Source organism: Aulonocara sp. 'chitande type north' Nkhata Bay, linkage group LG14, assembly GCF_057382095.1.
Source record: "Aulonocara sp. 'chitande type north' Nkhata Bay isolate Kocher_YH1m ecotype deep benthic linkage group LG14, A_spYH_male_GT1.1, whole genome shotgun sequence".
NCBI lineage: Eukaryota > Metazoa > Chordata > Actinopteri > Cichliformes > Cichlidae > Aulonocara > Aulonocara sp. 'chitande type north' Nkhata Bay.
Window position 1 is genome coordinate 33710429 of NC_141357.1, and position 25025 is coordinate 33735453.

The window sequence follows — 25025 nt, forward strand, 5'->3', positions numbered from 1 at the left end:
TGACTCTAGCAGGTAAAATAAAAGTGGTGGACTGTGAGACAGCTGAAATAATGTTTAGATTGTCTCTCTAACCAAGTGTTTCCCAACCACTGGGCAAAAAATGATCAGGTGTGCCATGGAAGATTATCTGGTTCCACCTAATTAGTACTCTAAGTCAGCGGTCCCCAACCTTTTTTGCGCGACGGACAGATTTACATCCGACAATGTTTTCACAACGTTTTATTTTGTTGTATTTATTTTATTTTGTTATGTTTATCTACCAAATACATACAATAAATATAAATAATAAATATATATACAATAAGCAAATACAACCCTGAAAACCATAAATTTCACACCCGAGTCTCTTGCGGCCCGGTACCAAACGACTCCGGTCCGTGGCCTGGGGGTTAGGGACCGCTGCTCTAAGCAATCGGCGTGAGTCACAGGTGCATTCTCTTCCACTAGAGGGCAGTACAACTGCTCTAATTAAATAGGTTGCCAACTGCCAGTAAAAGAGAAGAAGACTGAGAAGAAATTACATAATAGTCAAGCTGTGAGACCACGCATTGCATAATAGCAATAGTTAAATATTTGAAAAGAAAAAGTAATCAATCTAACCTGGGTCCTGGAGGAAATTCTGACCCAGATAAAGGCCCTAGCATGAGTAGTGCTCAGAAGAAAGCAAAAAATGGTATATTGGGGACAAGCTGAGCCAATTCTGCTATACCTGGTGCGTTGGGGAAAATGATCAATATGCTTTTTGTGAAATTTTTGTTTGATGGTGTGCCGTGTGACTTTTCTAATGTGATATATGTGCCGTGGCTCCAAGGTTGGGAAACACTGCTCTAACCATTAGGGTAAAAATGCTTTGTTACGTTCTAAGCCCAACTAACTCATGCATAATAGTACAAATAAAAAATAAAATAAAAACCGCACTGATGTTATATTGATGCCACCAACTTCAATATATTAGCCTGTCAGCTAACCTTGTTAAAACTGCTTTGCATTTTTGGTGCACTTTATAAATGACTCTTTCTCACCGAACTTGAGGGATAACTCAATTACTATCATTCTTTTCTCTGGGCGAATTGATTTTGATTTTCTGTGTAGTTATTCAAGGATATTAAACTATCATCTTCAATTCTATGCTCAAAGGGACTGGATGTTTAATTCAGATAATCCTTGGACACCAAGGGTAGATCTTCCTAAGATTTATTTCTTATCTCTGATAACATTCCACTTAAATTGAAGTTTAGGGCTGCTCTTAAGATGAATAGGGTATCACTGAGGTTTTCAAAACACTATTTGTGAAAGACATGCATTGACTGCTGAGCGTCGAGTGTTACTAATGATGATTCTCTAGGGGCAAAACACTATCTGCCAATTTTGAATGCAATGTGGCTGTAATTTTCCCCCTGATTGCACTCCGGTCATGACAAATACTCTCGATATTTAAATATCCAGTGAGTGCAGAGTGTGAGCGGCGGGGAAATATGCAATAGTTGAGAGATTGCAAAGTAGATTTAAATTATTTACAGGAGATTCTGTAAAAGCTTCCGTCATTTCTACGTAATCTTTTCTCAGATGGAATTAAAGTACATTGATGCAACACGTATCATTTCATTCCATTTCTCGTTCACAAGTCTTTACCATGCAGCTTTAGATGTGGTGCATTTGTGCTTTGCATTTACTTAACCACTCTTAATTTTACTCCACTGATTTCATTACAGCAAGCATTTTGTTTGTGGGTTGTACAATCAGTTCAGAGACACTTTGAACCCTGTTGTTCTGTTTTTAAAAAACTTACATTTTATTTCATCATCATTGCCTATCTGAGCTCTGTTTAGATTGTTTATTTTATTAAAATAAGGAAAATCAAATAAATCCATTTTCACTTTTCCTACATAAGATACATTTTTAAAGGGGGCACAAGATATTATGTTGGTTTTCTACAGTTTTCGGCTATTTTCAATTGATAAATGATAAACGAAATCACCTTTTTTATTTTTTGTAAATTTTTATTAATGGAGCAACAACGTGTTTTGTTTTATTGGATTTGGATAAAGAGCGTTCAAAGCTGTCATTGTCATTTATTGATCACCCCATTAAGGTCATTTGCTCAATCATCCACTTGGCCAATTCCTCATCGAGTCAGTCATTGGATTTGTTTTTTGTGCTCAGTGGTCGAATTCTAGTTGAATGAAGGTCTTTGTCTATGTTTACATGCACACTGAAATATCAGCACAATGGAAGCCACACAAGCATCTCCATTAACTCGCTTCTGGGCTTTGCAAGTATCTCCATGTGCCACAGGGTAACCGTGGTTGCCAATGTAAACAGTTAATTCAGACTGTGATCAGGACACATTTATTAGTTTCATTGTAGTCTGAAGGATTACATGGACATATGTTCAGTATAATCCAGGCATTAGAGCTGCGCGTGCCCGCGGTGGGTTTGGCTTGTTTTGTGTTTGTTTCCGTTGGAATCCAGTTTTCATGACTATCAAATGTACATCATTTCCTGGATATACATAGATGAGCTATGTCTGTGAAGGTTCTCAGTCATCCAGGTCATTGTAGTCAAAGGAGCTTGCAAAGAAAAGCGTCTGGACTTCTTTAAGTTGCTTGAAGACGTTTCACCTCTCATCCGAGAAGCTTCTTCAGTTCTAAGGTCAAAAGTGAGCCACCTCCACAGGACAAGACTCAGCAATCCATCTGCATCTTAAGGATAAAGGTCACTCTTTCGAGGATGCCAATGTTCACATTTTGGACAGAGAGGACAGATGGTTTGAAAGAGGAGTGAAAGCAGCCATCTATGTCCACTGTGAGCGACCATCTTTGAACAGAGGCGGTGGTTTACGACACCAACTCTCTGCCATCTATAATCCAGTTTTGAGATCCCTTCCCAGACGCCTTAACGCCCACTCACATCCTGGGCCATCTGACCTCAGGAATTCGCATGATAAGGTGGGGCCAGGTTTTACAATGAACACACCCGAAACTCTGGCTGATTGGGACCCACGCCCAGTTTCCCACCTTGGCTCAGGCGATTAGAGGATCATCAGGGGGTCCTTTTGTCCCTCTGTGGGGGGTCACTCCCACTAGGTTTATATCTGGGACTCTCCACCATTTGACCTTAGAACTGAAGAAGCTTCTCGGATGAGAGGTGAAACGTCTTCAAGCAACTTAAAGAAGTCCAGACGCTTTTCTTTGCAAGCTCCTTTGACATAGATGAGCTATGCACACATAATCTTAAGAAAAAAAATAGCAGCTGGACCAAAATATGATCCTGTTGCGCATGCCAACACTTTATGGATAAATATGGAAAAATAATAGAATAATGGTATGTGCATAGTAAACAAAGATTAAATTCTTTTCCATCTCTAATTTTTGATTTAATATATAATAATTTCCCCACTGTTGTGAGTTTCTGTTCAACGACTCCATTGCTGGCTCGTCATAATAATTTTCACCTTTCACGTTTTCTTTTCCTCCCCATGCGCACACATTTTTCTTTGTCTTCCACTCTAACACTGCTGCTCACACACTCAAAATGTCCCCACGACCATTCAACCTTCAGCCATCCATTTTCTCATCTGTCTGCCTTTCACTTGCTCTCTCCCACTTTCTCTTTCTCTCGTCAGCTTTCTATCTTTTTCACACTCTCATTTTTTTGGCTGCCTCACTCCTCACACACTTTCGCCTCTCTTGTCTCCAGAACTCTGGCCACAAGGACTGTGATGTCCAGTATGCGGAGCTGGATACTGCAGCTTTGGCCTCCTCTCCAAGCCCACGAAGCTCTGCTCACACTGGCCCTGGGGATCTTGTCGAGTATGCAACCATCCAGCCTAGCTCACACTAACGCATGCCATTATAGGCCTTTCCCCTCAGACTTTGGCCTCAAGGTATACAGACCAATGCACTCCATCCCTTCATTCATACCCTTTTCACATGCACTGACCTTCCTTTATATGATCCACATGGTTCCCTTGTCTACCTTCCTCTTCAGCCTTGGTCATCTTTTGATATCCCCTATGTTGCTCTTCAGAAAGTTTGATTGAATCAGAGTGATTTTTAGGGTGTCATTTAACACAACAGCACTCGAGCAGAGACGTGTGGTGCAGAAATTGAAAAGCACATTGTAGTGAGAGAATATAAGATCAGCCACACAAGTGCTCTATAATTTTCACAAAATGTCATGCAAAATATGGCTCGCTGGCAAAGACAAAGCAATTTTTAACTCCTTTTCTTCATGTTTTCTTGATGCTCCTTTTAGTCTCTTTATGCATGAAGTCTGATTCCAGAGAAATCTGTAGAGCATTCCTGTCCATAATGTGCGAGATTTAGCAGCATGACTATTTTGCATGAAAAACGTTTGGGATTTTGAACATCTCTGGTCTTATAAAAACAAAATGAAATAGTTCTGTAGTCTGTTTTTATGTCACTTTTTTGACTTAATGGCAAAATAATGTAAAATATTGAAGATATCATATGTAAAATCCTTTTTTGAGCAGTTGCGCACACGCCAAAGGTGGTTGTCAAGTGATTATGACACACTTGACAGCCCTGATTGGTAGCAGAGGAAACATGCTCTCATCTACAAGACTCTGCTCTGATGTCTGATCTGTACCCAAATCAAGACAGCTGGGAGAAATCCTTCCATCACATGCAAACAGTCATCTACACCACTTGAAATACTCCTTATACGCATACAGGAAAGTGGAACAGGGGCACAAATCGCCGTGCTGCTAAAGTGGTTAGACTGGTTTCTGTGTGTTTCTGCAAGTTGTTGTTCAGCCAAGCCAGGAGGCTTCAAGGTTAAAGGCATGAAGAGAAGTAGTGCAAAATGTGTGTTCATAAAACACTGTTGCAGGATTTACTTGTTTTTTGTTTTTTTTTTCAAAATTTTAGCTAAATGAGCTAAATGTAGATATAAAATGCATTACTGCACACAAAAGCTTTGAGAAATCACATCTTAAAATGAATGTTTTGCATTAGTTAACAAAGCTGGAATGAGAATCTTTATGTGATAACAGAAGCACCATTATTACTACTTGTTGCCCTAAACTGCAATTTCAGATTTACTATTGAAGTAATTTGCAGGTGTGACATCTCTAGAGAGCAACATATTTAAAGCTACATTAGGTATTCACTCACTGGCAGCCCCAGATGGTATCAGGAGATACTGTTTGAATTTTGAGCAGCTAAGTAGCCAGAAATCACAGGACGTGATGTCCGTAAATAACAAACATTTTTCTCAACCCAGACGCTCTGTGATGTCTTACACTAAAACAAATAAAAGACGACAATAAACAGAGGAGTCTAGCTTGTTGCCAGGAGACAAGAAGCTGGGCTCATCTACTTCTAATTATTTGCCCCTTGATGACCCAATGTGACAACAAGGGTAAATTAAAATGTGTGCCATCAATAAATAGACCCACACATAACAGTTCAGTTAAACTAAAAGTTCTGTTGTGGAAGAGTTTGTCTGTCAGTTTTTCAGCACAATAATAAAACAACACAGAGAAAATGTGCTTCAGTTTGACAATTCAGATGGAACACATTCATTTTTTGAATGTAGAGTAAACTAGCCTGTCCCTGCAAATGCAGAGCAAACTTTGCATTGCATAGACTGGGAGAGTGACAATAATTTTACTATAAAATGTTTTTATGAATTTATTTAAATTTCCTAATTTATTCCATATGTCATCATACATGTACAATGATAATAAAATGCTACTCTGTTCTATTCTTTCCTAAATTATCCAATGGACTGTGCCATATTCTTAAGCCATACTGCTTTTTGGGTTTTTTTTGCTAGTAAAACAAGAAAAGGAACAATTATAACAAACTTGAAAGTCAGTATTTGCTATCACCACCTTCATCCTTCGACACAGCCTGAATGAACTTATACAAGTTTTCTTATCATTTTTAAGTAGTCTTCAGGTATAGTTCTCCAGGGTTTATGAAGGGACTTCCAATGTACTCTTCATTGGATGCTGACCATTTTTGGCTCCATTCTCTGTCAAGATGATCCCAGATGGATTAAAAGATGTTGAGGTCTGGGCACTGTGTTTCACTCTGTGCCCAGACCTCTGTGTTTCTCTCCAGGCATCATTTTATTTCACTAGTACTCCATGCTAAAAAATAAACCCATTACCATTTATACTCTTTCCAGATGGCTTTGCATGGTAAGTAAAAAATCTGATGGAGCCCATAATTCCATCAATTTCTCCAACACCACTGACTGAAATTCAGCCCAAACCCTGACAGAGCTTCCACTGTATTTTAAAGAGTTACTATAAGTACTGTCCATCGGCTATAGATAGTTTTGAAGGCCCGACACTTATTCTTTTGTGCCCCACTTGTCCAGTTTCCTCGCACTTTATAAGGACACACTGTACATCAGGCGAAGACATGCCAAATTTCCAGCTAGTAATGCTTTAGCCATCATCTTGTTGGTGCAAAAATTGTGTTTCTGTTTTTGTGCATACTTTTTATCTTTGTGCATGTTTTATTCAACTGATGAAATGGACAAAAATGTTTTTGCAGAATGATTATGATGAGTTACTTATTTATAGTTAAGTAAGTTGTTTGTAATGCATGTGACACAAAATGGGTTCATCCCTTGAGTGAGGTGCCATTTTTATACTGAAATATTTTAATAGGTCAGTTCTAGGTGGCAAAACAAACAAAAAAAAAAAACAAGGACTGCACTGAAAACGAGAGAAAAAGCAACTAATGCCTATCCTTCAAAGCAAGGCATAAAGAAATGATGATGGCACTTTTGCACAGTGTTGTATTTGTATGTATTATTAGTTTTTTCTAACTTACACTGTTTGGACAAAGTCTGAAGAAAGTACTATAGTGATATTTCTATATTTCTACACAGGGAGCATAAAACTTGTTCAAATTTGTTCTGAGTGAGTGCAGAGATGGCCAGAGATGTAACAAAAAAGATTGGACTTGCATTACACATTTTATATTAGCAAAAGAGAGAGAGAGACGACAAAGGATTACTTCAGGCAAGCAGTCATGCAATGCAGCCCAGCCCAGCAGAGATTGGAGAGTGACAACAATAAACTACCAACAAAGTCGGGGCCTACAAGTGAATGTCAGGTGGGGGCAAGGCTAATCAAAAGCTACATAACAAGCAGCCAGTAGAGTATTAGTAGCAACTGTTTGTAAATTACCAGACAATTAGTCTAGCAGAAGCATCAGTAGCACTGACAGTTTAAGTACACATTATTATTGCAAGGGTGCACTAAATGTACTGAGAAATGGTCTCATGTATTTTGTGTAGTGCAGTAAGATTTTAAGCCTAAGAACCTATTTGCATAAGAGAAAAGAAACATAGTCTATTTAGTGTAGATGCCGGTAAATATTTAAATGTGGATTAAAACCAGTTGAAATTTGAAAAAAGATAGCATTATTTTTTTTTGTTACCAAATAGACAGTATATCAATAAAATGTGCTACTGCACCATCCTGAGATTAAGGCTAAATAAATTACAGATTTCAATATTCTTGCATACAGTACCCCGGCTTTGATGTGGAGCCAAGTCTTTACTAACACCCAAGACTTATCTTTGGTATTAAACCTTTGGCAGCTGCATGCTGGAAGAATTCGTCCAAAAAATATCCACAGTTAAATACAATTATTTCTGGTTTTGGGTTCTCAAAATCTTTATCACACTCACATCCTGTAAGTGGAAAAATGTAAAGAGTGTATTAGTTTTATGGTAGAAAGAAAGAAAGAAAGAAAGAAAGAAAGAAAGAAAGAAAGAAAGAAAGAAAGTCTTGTGTCAAAGTATCATAACTTTTAAAAATATTGTGAATATTGTGGCCAGTGGTATCCCTCTGCCTCCTAGTAGATGTAGTTTTCAGTAGATATAGTATCAAAATCTTAGATAACATCTTACTTGAATCATAGCATTCACAAGAGTTTTAGAAAACCTGACCTCTGACCTTTTCCACTGTGCAAAGTGACTACCGAGTGATATCTTTTGTAAGTCATTTTGGACATACATTTTGGTCCACTGAGGGGGTTGTTTTGTATTTCCAGGTGTCTTTTTTTTTTCTACATCTGTTGAACGTCTAGTGTTGAGGTCCGTAGGACCTCCGTGTACTGGCTACTAATAGTCCAAATGTGTTTGTTGTGGACATGTTTTCAGTGCCAGACTTTGACTCATTTTAAACCTTGTTTTAATGCTGCTTATATAGTCTTTGTAGGCCCATGTTTTATGTACTGAAACAGTTATGTGTGAAGGAATGCAGAGTGATCAGCAGACGTCTCCAAGATGGCGCGGGCTCTTGACACTAAAAAAAGTGAGCTTCTGCATGGAGCATGTCCCGAGTTTCTCAAAGGCAGTTTGCAAAATGTGTGTATCGACAAAGACTGTCGAGCAGATAATCCAGTTCATACACACTTGCACAATCTTCTCATACTTTTCATCACAACCTCTCTCAGTCTTGCTACTGATCACAACCACATTTACTTCCTCTTAGAAAGGTCTTCACAAGAAAACAGGATACTTGTGAAAATGAACCAAATATAATGCAAATGCTCTTTTAAACTTGTTAAACATATCATATTCCTTTTAAAAGGAAGCCTAACATTTTTCTAAATATTTTAAACATTTTTATTTTATATTTTAACATGGATTTCAATGTTTTTAATATTTCAACACATAAATGACATTTTTAAACTGGTTACAAACAAATAATTTGAATAATTGAAATAAAAGAAACCAGTAGAAGAAAAACAGCAAAATGTAAAATAACCCCCCAAAAATACCCACATGTACTTTTTTATATATAACCCATATTCAAATGTATTATGTTGATAAGAACAATATTGATATTAATCATTAATCATGTAAATTTCTTGCACCTGTCATAGACATCCAGATGATTTCCAGAAAAATGAATAAGTCCAAAGTTCAAGTGTTGAGCATCACACTGACATTAAAGTTGTTTCATGGTTGGACATCTTGTGGACCTAGTTTGGACATCGTATAGATGTGCCAAATTGGTCATGGACCGACGGACCCAATGTAGACATGATCCGCACATCTGACGTTCACTGTTTAGTGGGTTAGGTTGAGGTCACTGAGACTCTGACTCACCCTTGATTTTTAGTGGAGACACTGAGGGTATCATTTTGAAAACCCTGGGTGTCTTTCTTCTCGAGTTATTGCATTCACAAGATTTTCATAAATCTTAGATCCTTACCGCCCGCCTGCCCAAAGGGGTGATGACTGAAACCGCTGTTTGGTATTTAATGGTTATGAAATATAGACACAAACGCAAAGGATTACCATTTGTAGTGTTAGAAGTGTGTAATCATAATAATAACATTTTTACAAAACTAGAAGTCAACGCATTTTTCCAGCACTGGGCAAAAACAGTAGATTACAGTATCTGAAAACTGGTATCTGAGCGAAACAGATTATTGGATCTGTTCAACATTCACGTTCCACAGTTCTGAGACAAAGCAGAAAAATTAATGTTTATTGATTTACTTCTTCTGTTAGTTTATATAACACGTTCAGTCAGCAGCTCTATAACGGATGGCCCGCTGTTCCAACATTAACTTCTCTGGGGAAATGCCTGTTGACATTCCCTGTTTGTAATAAGCCTTGTCTTGGCTGGCTCCAGTCACGGGGTTACACCATTCAATAAAATCTGTGTTTGCTGAGCCAGAGACTCAACCACTAGTTTATATCCAGGGTGACAACATTATCATTTCATTTTCTGCCTGTGCAGTTCACCTTTGGCCTATGATTTAGAAGTAATCAGTGAAATAAATCAGCGAACTGTTAATCACAGCCTGATTGTATTTTTCTAGCATCCGCTGGCTTTGACAGAGCTATTACATTATCAGATATGAAAACTTATTTGTGCCATCATTCTCCAAGGTTATGTTATCTACTCTTTATATACCGGTGCTTAAAATGACTTCAAGGTGAATCAGATTTCATTTAGATTAGCGTTCATTTTTTAAGTATGCACAGGTGATGGTTCTTTTTGTGCGCTTTCGCTTTACATTTAAACAAAGTTAGAAGTCTGACTTTCCTATGAGTATAACCCAATTATAGTGTAAAATAATTTAAATAGCTTTTGAAGTTTTACATTTCAAATGCTTGTTTCCACTATTATCCAAATCCTCCAAAACACTTCTTGCAATAGTTTTGAAATAATTGTGAAACTGGTAACACAATTAGCTTTGTTTTTTATTGTTTTCAAACTGTTTGTTTGAACAGAACCATACTGTCAAAGCTATTGATGCTCCTTTTTAAAAATATCCACTTAATTTGACCTTTTCTGTTTCCTGATGTAGTTTATGTTTATTATGTTTAAATACAATAGGGCATCTTATGTGCTTGTTGTTGTCTTCTTGTTCTTCTTTCTGGCCTTAGCTGTCTGGATAGTGACGCTAGACAAAACCAGCGCTGGTAGGCAGGCTGTGGTTGTCTTTCTTTTACACTGCCAACAGTGCATGTTTTTTTCCTCAAGGGGAATAAAATGATACTGGAAGTTTAAGTGAACTCTACAAAACCATAAATATCAGCTGTATTACTGTGTTGAATTACAGACTTTTGACAAATGTTTTATTTTGGAGTGAACGTGGCCTGAAGCACAGATGCTGAGCAACATGGGAATAAATCAAACCACAAGGGTCAATAAATCCAATTACTCTTCAATTAAATGCTGGAACGAGTAAGATGTGTAATTTGTGAAACGATGGATCAATGGTGACTGATGGTGCAATGTGCAGCGCTCTCCGAAACAAAGCATGTCGACTTTTAATGTGAAACAGCTCCAAGAAATGTCTTTATTTTTTCTTTATAAAAAGGAAAACATACACATTCTACTTCAAGCTTACTTTAAGGTTGTAATGTTCAGTGTAACAATTTTATGTTAATTATTTTATGTTAATTATTTTAATTCACCCAGCCAGTGCAATGCAAGGTACATTTATTAACTACAAACTGTAATAAAAATGTCAAATTAAGGTGGTTTAAAGTAGCGAAGATAAAATTAATCATGGTAGCCTGAAATAAGGGACAATGGTACAATCTCAATTCATGATCAAGTCTAGTGAAGGGAAAGCTACATTTAACTGCAGATGTACTATCTCTGTTTCATCAAATGTTCAATCTGCTTCTGCTCACATGACAGGAAGAAAGAAGAGCATAGGTATGTTGAAGGTTTTCAGTTGGCTTCTGTCATCTAGCTTAGATGCAGTTTCAGGGTTTGGGAACAACCTTGTCTCATTTATAGACTTTCTGTGTCTATGAGTGACCCTTATCCCCGCCTATACAGACTACTACACACTGTCGTTCTGACCTATAGCACCAGAACTAGGCTTAAGCAACAAATGCACTACAGTTAAATTACCAAAAAGATAGAATTGAAATAAACACACTGTGTTTCAACTCACTGTTAACTTGTTCTATATTAATGCTGAGATATATACGTTACACTTACAACTATTACCTATAAGCTGTACATCTAAATTTTGAGCTGTACACTCAAAAGTTTCTGGTCAATGTATTTAAGATATATTAAAAAAAAGAAACTGTAACCAGTGACGTTATTTAAATGTTGAGTTCCTCCAATATTATTTTATTATTAATTGTTTAACCATTACTGAAAAACACAGATATGGAAACTATCGAGAAGTATAGCAATTAAAAATAAAGAATAATCTAAGCTAATGTTAAGTGTGAGCTTATTAAATATCTTGTTATTAAACGTTTAATTGTAATGTTCAGGATCCCATTTTTCAGACAGGACTTGTGGGCAGTAAATACCTCGAGTAATGGCCATTCCTTATTTAAACACACTTTGATTGGGGAAATAACTCTGATAAGTAGGCTGATAAAAATGTCTTGTACTCCTTTAAATCTTAATTCCAAAAAAGTATTTTCCATAAATGACCTTTGCATTTAATTTCCCTTCAAAAATCATTACACAGCTTCAGATAGGCAATTTTCCTAAATCATGAAAACTCCTGGGCTCACTGCCCAGCAGTTTAATGGAACTCTGGAATTTGTTAGCAACAGAAAAGATGCTTTCAAACTGGCCTCTATTCAGAGTCACCATTAAGTGGAAAAAATAGCATAAATTTAACAAAAAAAAAGTGTGTGTCTATGTGTGTCTGTTTTTTTGTTGTCACCATTTTGATTTAATCTTGAGTCACTGTTTAACGTTCAGTTTTGTGTTCCTGTCTTGATTTCCTTGTATTCCACAATAAGTCTGATCATTTGTAATATTTGAAATCTCTGGTTAGGTCTGTTGTGTGATTTTCATTGTTTTGTTTTGTGCTTTAAGTTCTTCATCCTAGCTTCCCTTGTGTTTCTATCATTTTAGTGTGTTTTCATGTCTCTGTGTTTAGTTGAATCCTCTTGTCCATTAATGTTGTACTTTAATAGTCAGTTTTCTCTTTTGTCTTGCTTTGAGTTTCCCTGATTACCTTATGCGTATAAAAAGTTCTCTAAAAATGTTCTCTTTGCTACCTTTAATAAACGTTCGATTTTTGTTTGCTGGTATCCTTCATTTGAGTTATTTAATCTACAAATTGCAGTGATATTTTAAAGTTCTAAATACAAGCATCAAAGCCTTGCTCTTCCAATGTTAAACAGTCTTTTTTTATAATTGAAAATCAATTCTAGAATGTCTGGGACAGAAAGAAAAAATGTCTGGTTAATCATAGCAAGAGTACTTTTCTATGATTTTTCTATGATTTTTCTTTTGCACATTTGGAACTTTCCAAAGACATACAGGAGTTTAATGATGATTCTAAATTGGCTGAAGGTGTGGACATAAGAGTGAATGGCTGTCTCTTTGTGTTAGCCCTGAGATAGACTGGTGACCTGTGCAGTGCATACGTCTTATGACAGGTGCAGACCAAGCATGAAGCATGAATTTGTGGATGGATAATGCAGCTCAAACAAAAACAGGGAAAACAGACTGCCTGCATAGAGTTTTTCTTCTTCTTCTTCTTTTTTTTAAATATATGGAGGTGCAAAAGCAACTTTACAGGGTGTTTGCTGTGACCAGTGTTGGGTAAGTTACTTTAAAATAGTAACTTAGTTACATTACTAGTTACTTCTCTCAAAAGTAACTCAGTTACTTCAAGTTACTCGTTACTTTCAAAGTAACTAGTTACTAGGGAAAGTAACTTTGGTTTTACTCAGAATTCTCTTGTTAATGTGTTTCTTCCATAACTTTGCCAGTCTTCTAGCTTGCTTACTTGCCACAAGTGCACTGTGCCACCTACCAATAGAAAGGATATGATAACGTGCATATTTCCACGAGAGAAATCCCACGCCTGGACCGTCATTGACTGCTGCCATGATTCTAGCCTACGTCACAGAGTCATGTCCGCCTTTTACATCCAACACAAAAACTGCAGTCGTGGTGCTTTGATTGTACTCAGAACTCAGAAATTCTGCCTTCTGAATAGGAAGATGTAGGTAACACCAGACTGCAGATGAGCTGCATACAGGGCTGGACTGGGACCGAAAATTGGCCCGGGCATTTTGACTAGAAACTGGCCCACCATTATAGGAAAAATCATAAAGCCTTTGAATGAAAACAAACACTGTTGTGACAGTGATGTACACTGTTTTGATGGTATATATGCATCAATCTATCAATCGTTTGTTGTAAGATTCAGATAATTATTTTTTAAAAGCGAGACATTTTAAATGAGAATAAGAAAGAAAAGTATTTCTTTGTGCCCCCCATTCCCTGTTAATGCCCTACATGCCCCCTTGGCCACACTTTGCTAGATCCGCACCTGCACAGTTACCAGCTGTCAGCTACCTAAAAAAGGATCCTGGGGTTATTTGTCTCTCAGAAACAGTTCATAACTTCCCTTCAACTCATTCATGTCACCTAAAAGGTAAACCTGTTTCTCCATCACCTGTTCAGCTCTGATGATCCAGTAAGGACATCTCCTGGTTTCATCTTCATGTTTCCCTCTCACCAGATAACCAAAACATATCATGACCAGCAGCTTTTTTTTTACAGCTGTGGCTCCAGCAAACATCAGCTGATACTAGAAATTAATATTAAATAAATTCTAACAACAGCTGATCAAGCTTAAACGTGCTGCTGTTGTTTAGCGCGACATCCGCTGGTTTCCTCTTTCGGCGCAAAGTGGGCGATAAACAAACAAGAGAGCCGATCAGCTGATCATTGATCAGTTTCATGATTGAAGTAGAAACGGGAGAGGGAGGGGGGAGAATGAGAGAAGAAGAGGCAGCTGTGCAGCGTAAAGACACAGAATAACTCCAGCTTTGTGCCTTTTTCATTGTAGCTGAATTACGGGACAAACTGTTCCTTTTCACCTCAATAAGAAACGCGTAATATTTTCTCTGAATACCAGACGGGACGGCTGGCAACTCTAATAACTTATGAACAAAATAAGGTTCAACATCATTAACTTCATAGCACCACCCAGCTGTGTAGAAACTCCGTCATGCTAGCTAGCACGCAGTACGGAAAAAGTCAGAATAACGAAAATAAACTCCACCTAAACTTGGTTCATATCTGACCCAGAGAGACTGCAGGTCATAACTTCTTACCTGAAGTTCAGTTCACACTTGGACCGGCGGCCGCCTTGGGTCTCTTTTCCTTCTGCGTCCCTTTTCCTTCATCCACCTGCTGCCTCCACCACTTGCTAATGTTGCTGAATCTGTGGAAGCTCCGCGATGCCACCACACGAAGTAACGAGTAACGACCCTATCTAAATCCCAGTAACGAGTAACGCGTTCCTGATTTTGGCATAATAACTAGTTACCGTGCTCGTTACCACAATAATAACGTAGTTACTGTAACGCGTTACTTAATAACGCGTTAGTCCCAACACTGGCTGTGACACACAATTTTTAACTGACACATATTTAAATAAATAAATAGCTAAATCAAGACAATTAATACAATAATAAAATACATACCACAATGTTTTTCACCCATCATCCATCCTTCCATCCATTCTCATCCACTTATGTTTCCATTTTAAATTTGTTACATTTTGGTTTCATTTACTTAATCTTTTTGTTGGTCATTGTTTAAATGTACAGAATAACCAGATTAGTAGTTTCCAGTTGTTATCTGCATGCTAACTTAATATTCTTTGTAAGAATCAAATTACTGGATGGTATATAACTCTTGTCTGAGCTCTTTTCTGAGCCCACTGCCCCCCTGTACTTCTCAAGCTTCTCGTGTTCCATCTTCCTGATGTCGCTGTAGTGATCACAAATGACAACAACATCAGTAAAAAGGAACAGCTAGAGAAGTACAAAGGGCTCAGAGAAGAGCTTGAGAAGATGTGGAAGGTGAAGGTAACACTGGTCCCAGTGGTAATCGGAGCACTAGGTACGGTGACTCCCAAGCTGGACGAGTGGCTCCAGCAGATCCCAGGAACAACATCGGAGATCTCTGTCCAGAGGAGCGCAGTCCCAGGAACAGCTAAGATACTGCAGGACCCTCAAGCTCCCAGGCCTCTGGTAGAAGACACGAGCTTGAAGGATAGACCGCCCGCAGGGGCAAGAGGGGAATTTTTTTTTTTTTAAAATCAAATAATCTCTGATTTATTCAGCCTACAAATTTAGAATTCAGGGTTTTTACTCGTGCAAGAGTGTATTTGAATTAGGCAGGGTGTATTTCTCTTCAAAGGGACAATACCTAACATTGAATCAGACTTTTTCTACAGACGTCTGCTAAAGTTTCAAATCTAAATCCCAAATGTCTTGAGACAAGCCTTTAAGATGGAAAAGCTGCTCCTCAGACTGCTGCTTTTAATTTTTCTTGATATCACCAAGGTCTTTTCTGCACACAAAAGAAATTAATAACGTGACAAAGTAGAAAGTTTTCTTAACATCTTCAGTGGTCCTTGATACTGACCTGAAACAAATAAGCTTTTCAGACGCTTCTGCCAATGTCTGCCGCATGTGTGTCAAGAGGGGTTTACTTGCATGTCTTATGCTGTGAAAAATCCAGTTCACCTTCACACAAGCTTAGTTCTCACACTGTCACCATTAACAGCTTCCCCTTGCTTTACTATTACAGCATCTTTTGTCTCTCAAAATATCATACATGTAGCAATACAGAGGTTTACGTTATGCTATTTGAAAAATCTTTTTTTTGTGTGTCATTGTGCTGGTTGCCTGCTTATTAACAGTTCCTCGATGTGTACCTCATGTTTTATCCATTTTACTATATTTATTTGTTCTGCTGGGCTAGCTTTTCATGTAATGGAGTTATCAATTTTATACTTTGTTTTGATGAATGCAATGATTTGTAGGCAGGTTTAAGTCTCCTTCTGGTTTTGTTGCTCCACCACAATATTTACAGAGTTGGGATCATCGTTTTCGTAGATGTAGAGATGCTTGACGATTATTCGTAAGTTGCATTTTCACTATCATTCTTATCATTTTGTTTTGTTTTTGCATGTCTTCTATTCACCACCTCATTTCATTTTTATTATAATCGCCTCACTTCAAAGCACATCCAAGATCTTTTAAAAACACTATTTAATTTAGAGCTGCTTAAGGTTTTCAGTGATTTCAATTAACGTTCTTTAAAAAGCTAGAAATTTAATTTCTCAGAGTCCCCCAAAACAGCTCAGTGCTGAGGGCACTATATTCATGACTGGTAATGTTATACTGCCACTAAGGTAATTTTGTTTCTGTGGTGTACTGTGGTGAGTTCATGGCTTCATCTGCTTGTGCTATTTTAAAAAAACCCTAATCTGTTGAATTGGACAGGGAGCATTCTGGGAAGGAGTGTCAACAAATGTAACAGCGGAAAACAATTATGATGTTTGAAACTTGACTTCCCACCTACCAAATCACATGTTGGCACACAATTTAATTTAGTAAAGGGATTGCTGATGGTAATGCAGAATATTCAGTGAGGTAAATCTAACCTGTCAATGTCACCCACAAGTAGGTGTATAATTGCCTTTTCTGTCGGGAAATCGCATTTATGCAGATATTAAAGTGTGAAGTACATACACAACATATTTATTCACTATCAATGATGTTTATAATGAGGATGAACCTAAAAAAAGTGCTAATTAAATTATTATTTAATACAAAATAAATACCAAAGTTGCATCTTTTCTGCCAGCTGAATTTGTTGATTCTAACTCATCGACTCCCAAGTTGGAGCCAAATTCCCAGTTCAAGGATAACAAAGTGACTGACATGCTGAGAAGGCAGACTTGCTGCTCTATCAGAGATCTTAGTGCCATTATAAGCTTTATAAGTAGCACTTAGAGCATTTCATTGTAAAAAGCAGATGAACAATCAGACCCTTCTGACAACATCATGTAACATCAGAATAATGGCTGTTTTTGTTTCATAAAAACTGACAAAAGCAGGATAGACTACAACACCAAAACACTTCATGCTGTTCTGTGTAGACATTTATTTATAAAGAAACACTTTATAAGATGATAACAGCATAAATAATTTGTCTTGGTCTGTGAAATCAGTGGCTCACTGATTATTAACATAAATATAATTTTGTAAGTTAGAGTCAAAGAGGTTTGAACCATGTTATGGAGAGTTTTTAAACTATAGACAGACTATTTTTAGATTTTGACAATGCATAATTAAATCTTGTGAAGGTGGTGAAATTAAAAGAAAAAAGTTAAAATGTTGAGGAAAAAAAATCAAGAATAAAATTTTGAATTTAAAATGTGATAACTCTTATCTTTTCCTGTATGTGACCCTAATATTTTGCAATTGAAAGATATTTTATTTCTGTATTTTTCTATAATAAAGGATCAGCAGCTTTGTGATTCATGAATATAGGGCCCTCGGTGCAAAGAGTTGTGTTGTGCATATGTGACATGGCAGAAGTGTGACATGCCCAAATCATTTAAAGACATAAAATGCTTGAGTACTTCAAAAGACGCTGCTCTGCTGTGTATGGTTCTGTATTACTGTGAAGTCGCTCAGTCAACTCTCATCAAAAACTTTGTGACCCTGCAGTATTTTCTTCTTTTTTCCGTCTCCACACAGGACTCTGGGAGGCATCCAGAAGAGCCTTTGAACCCAGCTGAATATATGAGCTACCAACGTGTCTGCAACATGGAACAATTCCCCGAGTCTCAGCCTTCTCACCCTCCTGTTACTTTCCTGCCTCAGCACCCTTACACTCAGCACCCCTCCAACGAGCCCATGTACTCCAACACGAGCTTCCCCACCCACGGCCCTCGAGCTCCATTCACTTTCCCAAAGGAGCAATCTGTGTGACATGCCACGTAACTATTATCTCAGCGAGAGGCAACATGATAGTGCCACAAATGCTTCGTGAAAAACAAAGCTCTGCTGAACAGATGTGCATCTATCCCCACCTCGCTTCTGTTTCCTCTATAGGCTTAAAACACTTGTGGGCTTCCCCCTGCCATATGAAAGTGTCCCTCAATCCCCTGTGTATTGTGTGCTGCTTGCTCCACTGAAGCTATAGGGCCCCAGTTATCTCGTGATGTTAGCATCCTCGCCACCAGCTACTCTCTTCCACCACTCAATCCTTTACCCTTCACATGTGCCCACTCATCCTGTTTGCTTTTTATTGCCTCCTCACCTTTGAATATTTTGGGTTTTGCCAACTGTCTGTACAGAATATGCCACTCAAAATGTTTTCTCTATTTTTTTTTTTTTTTACATCTCCCACAGTGGTAGTGACCTTTTATAGCAACGTGGTTCTTTTGTTTGTATTCTGTCTGTCAATCATATGCTTGCTTCTTTGAAAGTCATATACTATAATGTATGTGTGATCAGGTGTTTACTGGTGGACTAAAAAAAATATAAGAAATGCCAATTAATTTGTAAAACTAATTATCAATCTGTAATGACATGGACTACCCCTTTAATGACGGTTAATGACTGGGCTGTTATGTGAAGAGGTGAATTGGCAGTCTTTCAGCTGGATCCTTCATTACGTTTCATAATTGCTTTGCTGTTATGAAGTTTGACTGGCTATTTTGGACTGTTAGAAGAGAATGTTATCCTCATTAGCTAAGAAGAAAAACAAAGGGCTTGAGATCCAACAGTACCTACTTTCTGCTCACTGTCCATGTCTCATTATCCTTCCCTTCAGGCTACTGTTATTTTCATTGTCATCTACCAGTAGTTGCCAAAGACATAGTTTTTCTTGGATTTTTTTGTCCATTTGCTTTCACGCTAGCAATTACATTAAAATTATCTGAAGGGAAATAAAAACATACTTGATTGGCAACTTGCTACGCTTTCCCAGTTTACATTATCCGTTTACCATATGCTGTATTAATCATATCTTTATACGAAAACGTGTTCAGAGGTTGGTTTGAGGTTCATTACTTCATGGGTCCATTCTCAGATAGCAGATGCATTTGGGCCTAATCTGGATGACTTTTTGTCACCTAAGGCTCTACCAAGTATTGTGTAGGACAGATATGGCCCGCAAATCATGAGCCGGGCTTAGTATGGGTTATAGTAAATATCTTGCTCAAATGTCAAGGCAAACCCGACCCCTGGATCACATAAAGTAAACTTGAGGTAGATTTGAGGCAGGCAGGGTCATTCCTGAATCAGTGAAGTCAGTCAAGGTCAAATATGGTCCATAGAAATCTGCAAATGTGGGCCACAGTTGGACCAAATATTCCTTGTTCTCTAGGTTGTGTTCGTTCAGAGTTATCAACTAACTGGTGCGGGTAAAAGGTGAAGACAATCACATACAAGGGTTGTCCTGGAAAAAACAAATCATGGATAAAGTGAAAAGGCTTTTTCAAGGACAGCCCAGCCACTTAACATATTTAAATATTTTTTAAATATGATTTGTACTAATATAACCTAAATAAGTTTAAATCAATCTAAGGAACCGAAGATAAAAGCTTGCTACTGTATTTTTTTAGACAATACTCAGTTATATATGATAACACTCCACATATTTTCATAGTCCATTTTACACTGTTACTTTCAGACCATACATAAGCTAACATGCTTGACGAGCCAATTTCAGGATACCGCCTCCTACACGCAAGCCCTCTAGACACAGAAAATTAGCATAAACTGAAAGTTCACATTTTTTGCCATGTCAGATGTATGTTTGGAAAAAAAATAAAGAAAAGAAAATACTTGTGTTTGTGCTCGATGTGAAAAAAAAACCTTGAGGTGTTGAAGGTAATTTAGTGTTTACTCTTAATGGTGATGGTAAATGGAATAGAGTAAAACTTGTGAGACTTTCTCCTGTGCTCACCTTGTTGTCTTGCAATGGCTTGATATGTGTGCTAGCATTTAGTTTAAGCAGTGGTATCTGGTTTGAACCACTGAAGGAGTTTGTTATCGCTGTACCTGCTGTGAGAAAAGACACTTACACACATCTTTGTCTTTTTGTGACACATTTAATCTTCAAGAGATCCTTCCTTTTTTATTATTATTATTATGATTATTATTAGTATTATTATTATTATTGATAAGTACTACTACATACTATATAATATGCTAGAATTTGGGCTTTACATCCATAAAAAATATATACATTTTTACTCTGTTCCTTTTTGATGTCCTGACAATGATTGCCATGTTTTGATTTGTGTTTTGTAAGACTGTAACATTTTGTTTTATTACTATTGTTTTTGTTTTGTTTTTGTTTGTTTTTTTACAATTTACAATATTCATATACAGTAAAGGAAGCCTACATCACATTTCTTTTGACATTCATTGCACATTTGTGGAATAGTAAAACCCAAATAAATATTATGATTATAAGCTCTTTTGACTGAAATAATGAAAGAAAGTTCAACAGTTTAACCTGTTTTTCTTCTATTTGTTTTTAGAGATTTGAGTTATGTCGATGTAAATATTAACAATGTATCTGATGTGTGTAAAAAAAAAATCATGCAATTTAACATTAAAGTTCACAAACTAAACATTATTGCTGTTTTTATTTTTGTTGTAACTATTGCCAGTACAACACGTTTTTTTAGTGTTTTACTGTCACATATACAACTTGGGGATGGGGGGAGGCTGCAGCTTACTGTTCTGAGGCAGGAGGCAGGGAACATGCTGGGCAGGTTACTGGTTTATAGCAGAGACAATATCCACACCACTTTCGATATAATCACCATTTAACCTAACATGCATCTTGCTGGACTGACTGGGTCCATACAGGCATAGAAAATCCACAGGCTCCTCAAAGAAAGTCCCTAACCAATCAGGAAGTTTCCTCACCTTGGTGGAGAGAAAGAAAAAAAAGAAAGAAAGAATGAAAGTGAGGCAGTAAGGATTAAAAAACTGTTTGAAACAAAGGACACATTTCTGAATAGACTTTGCCTTGTGTCCACTCTTAATCATGTCTCTAATTTCTCCTTAGCACACCATCAGAGTCCATTTGGACTTCACAGGACCCGGTGTCGATGGACTTAAGTATCCAACCTAATCTCAAGTGTATGTGAGGTTCCAGTGGCTGTACTCTCACACAGTCACCTGGTTTCTAGCATATAATTTGTACCAGGTACTCTGGTGCTGTTTGTTTTTCAGATCATGATGTGCAGGAGTCTTGTTTTGTTTGTTTTTTAGCAACAGTATTCTGGCATGGTGTCTGAGTCGTCTCTGAGCTGCACTGGTTTCCAGACCTTATGATAATGTGTGATTGTAGTGATCTAATAGTACAGGATAGGGATCCTCTCCTGCAACTTGCAACAAGAGTCTTTTAGCTACCTTTATGGAAGATTCTGTCTTATCATTGCTCCATGGGAGCAATTGTTTTTCCCACAGTCTGCTGAATCTCTGGAATTCTTGAGATGTACATTGAGATCCATTATCTGAGCTTTCAGTTTCTTTATCATGGTAGTAGACTTTGTGTCTGGTTAACTGTCTATTGCTTATTACCAAAATATTGGTAATAACTACGCTGATAAAGTAGTCTCTGTTGTCAAATGAAAACAAATCCAATCCCATCTTTGTCCATGGACTGCTTGGCATTTTACATGGAAGGAGGGTTTCTATTGGTTGTGTGAAGCCTACCACTCTGAAGATATCACACTTGGCTGTATATGTCTTTATCTGGTCATTCATGCCATGTCAGTAGATGCATTCTCTAGCAACTTTCCACACCAAGATGTGAGGATGGTAAACGATAAATGAACTTTCTCCTGACATTATCAGGCTTCACATCTGGATACTATTGCGTTTTGCAAATACAGTATGGCCTCATTTCACTTGCTTTTTTTACTTTATCATTTAGCCATCCCTGCTGTATCCTTTGAATGAGAATCTGTATTATCTGCTGTCCTGTACTAAATGAGAGACCATATTAATGGTGGACATTCAGGAAGATATGCTCTGCTTAGAGTGTTGGCGAGTAACATATTATTTCCTGATACGTACACCACATCCAAATCATAGTTTTGAGTGCATAACATAGTTTTTCCTGAATTTATTTAGGAGCACTCAGTGGCTTTTTCACTATGGCCTCTAATGACTTACAGGCACTTTAAACGATAACTTTGCAGCTGGATGTTTACTGGTGGAACTTTTCCATTCTGAACACCACAGCCAAGGATTCTTTTTCCATTTGAACATGGCGTCACTCTGTGTCTTTGAGTGTTCTGCTTGCAGAAACAATAGGCTCAACCTCCTGAAATGTTCCACCCAAACCTGTGTCTGAGTCATCAAACTGCACTGTCAGTTATTTCTGTAGGTTATAATGTTTCAGGACTGGAGAAAATTGCATTTGCAATCACCTCTGTCAGTTTGAGGAATGCTTTTTAAGATCAGGCTTAAAACTTACATTTTTGACAAAGGATATAGTTACAGCTGGTGACTCTGACATCATATGATTGTTGGGGTTTTCTCTGTTTTCTCTGTATCATTGCCAGGTCTTTACTTTACAATATCAAGCCCCTTGAGGTAACTGTTGTTGTGATTTGGTGCTATATAAATAAAATTGAACTGAACCGAAATCCTCATGCTGTGATGAAAACTTCCACTCACAGTTTCTGTGTGTTAATTGCTTCAGTGCCTCATGGTGACCAGAGAGGTGTGGGCAAAACTTTGTTAGGTAATCCGCCATACCCAGCAGCCTCTGGACCCCTTCTACATCTGTTGGTTTTGGCATCTGTCATGCACTTTTTCAATGCCTGGTTTTAGTCCATCTGCCTTCAGGAGGTGTCCTATATATGTAACCTCCTTTTGTCTCAGTTTAAACTTGTCTGCATTCAGTTTGATGTTCTTTTGCCTATATCAGTTTAGACAGTCTCAGTTTTCCACCATCATCACATTCGGCTTCCTCTTGCATTTCTCCTTGTCTTGTGATCAACACCTCAGCTGTAATAATGTACAACCCAAGCAGTCAGAGCTTGTGTCAGTTTTCTCTGAAAGATTTCAGGAGCAGACATATAACTATTGGTATTCTCAGCTATCTGTAGCAGCCACATGGAGAATGGTGTAAGGTAGCTAGACTCATCCTCTTACTTGATATGCCAGAACCCACTTTTGACGTCACATACCAAGGGCGTAGATTTGGTTTTGGCATTGGTGGGGACGGATGATTCAACCACCGAACTCTGCCCTGTTTCTTTTTCTTTTCCTTTTTGTTTTTGCTTCTTAATAAAAAGAGGAGAAATATACTTGCCTACATATGCTATTCTATGTGCTTTTAAACCATTTAAAATCACAATTCATAGTTTTATATGGGAATTATATAATGTTAAATTACTATTAAAAAAATGACTGACTAAGTATTTTAGGCTTTAGTTTACTTAGGCATAATCCATATAAATCAGGTATCATACAAAAATAAAAATAGCTTCAAATACAGTCATGACAATAAAAGAATATGACTTTAAGGACTTAACATCATTACTTCAGTTATAGTACACCAACATCTGTTATACTTTGGCACTAAGAGAACACTGAATGACCTGGTGGTTTTTGTCCATAAAACTACTCATCTAAGATTACCACAAAGTAAAAGATCTCTCAGCAAAATTATGCAACAGTTTAGGCACACAATTGCCCAATCAAATCAGTGAGCTGAGATTTTCTGTTCTAAACATGAACTACTGTTACAGCAACAGACATGGACTACTGGTGTCCCACACAACAACTCAATGTCCACTATGTGAAGGAGCCAAACACATGCCTGCTCCTCTTGTTAACTGAGATAAACTGCTGGCATATTTGTTTTACATCTATACTGTCCAGTCTCTCCTGGTGGACATGGCATACAGCAGCATTGTTTAATCTCATTTGAGTCATTGTTAACCTTAGTCATCTTTTTAGTCTTCTGAGAGCACTGAAGCTTCTTTCAGCCTCAGTACATGCGTTTTATCCTCAGATTACAATTATTATTATTATGTGCTTGATGTGCCTCACCTTTGGCCCTGGCTCTTCCCCTCTGACTGCACTAGGACATATTGCCACCTGATAAAATAACACATTGATTCAGCCATATAAAAAGTGAGACGTGTCAATTCAGATTCTTTGTCAAATATACACTAATGAAACAATTTACATCAGCAGCCTAACAACTGTCATGATAATAAATACTAGTTAATCTATAGCACCAAAACATCAGTCAGTCACCTGTGACCTCGCCTCTTCACCTCTGAGCTACAACATGGCAGAGCTGCCTCTGTCACCTGATAAATAACAGTGAGACATTACAAATACATGCAGTCACACATGTGCTTCAAATACAGTCATGAACCATCAAGTCATCATCCAATTTCACCTGTGATCTTGCATCACCATTGCTCTCTGAGCTTTGTGTTGGTTCTTCTGTCACCTGACAAATAGGACATACATGACAATAAGAATAAAATGTGTAGCTGCTTCAGTGTTTCTGTCAATTTGTGCAGATCTTGACTCTCAGTAATGTTTGTAGCGTGAGCGCATTTTTAAAACAATTTGTGCAAACTGCACTACAAGTTGGATATTTGCAAAATCATGACTACCTCATGACATTTTGTCTCAAAAATTAACCTATGAATATGTCATTACCATTAGGATGAAATTATTGTGTCACCAACATT

At 37.6% G+C, this 25025-nt stretch overlaps 1 protein-coding gene across 11 annotated transcripts in view; it reads left to right on the forward strand.

The window, feature by feature from the left end:
* The window catches only part of nectin1b (nectin cell adhesion molecule 1b), a 172645-nt gene extending 151727 nt beyond the window's left edge, over positions 1-20918 (forward strand). For 5 of the 11 annotated variants that reach the window (XM_086262186.1, XM_086262192.1, XM_086262189.1 and 2 more), the window contains one exon: positions 18028-20918. In XM_086262186.1, the coding sequence (XP_086118312.1) occupies positions 18028-18261 (234 nt within the window). In that variant the 3' untranslated portion in view covers positions 18262-20918. Of the gene's footprint in view, positions 1-3699; positions 3887-16351; positions 16400-18027 lie in introns of all 11 variants that reach the window. The other 6 variants (XM_086262187.1, XM_086262193.1, XM_086262198.1 and 3 more) reach the window with 3 other exon arrangements.
* The last annotated feature ends 4107 nt before the right edge of the window (positions 20919-25025 follow it).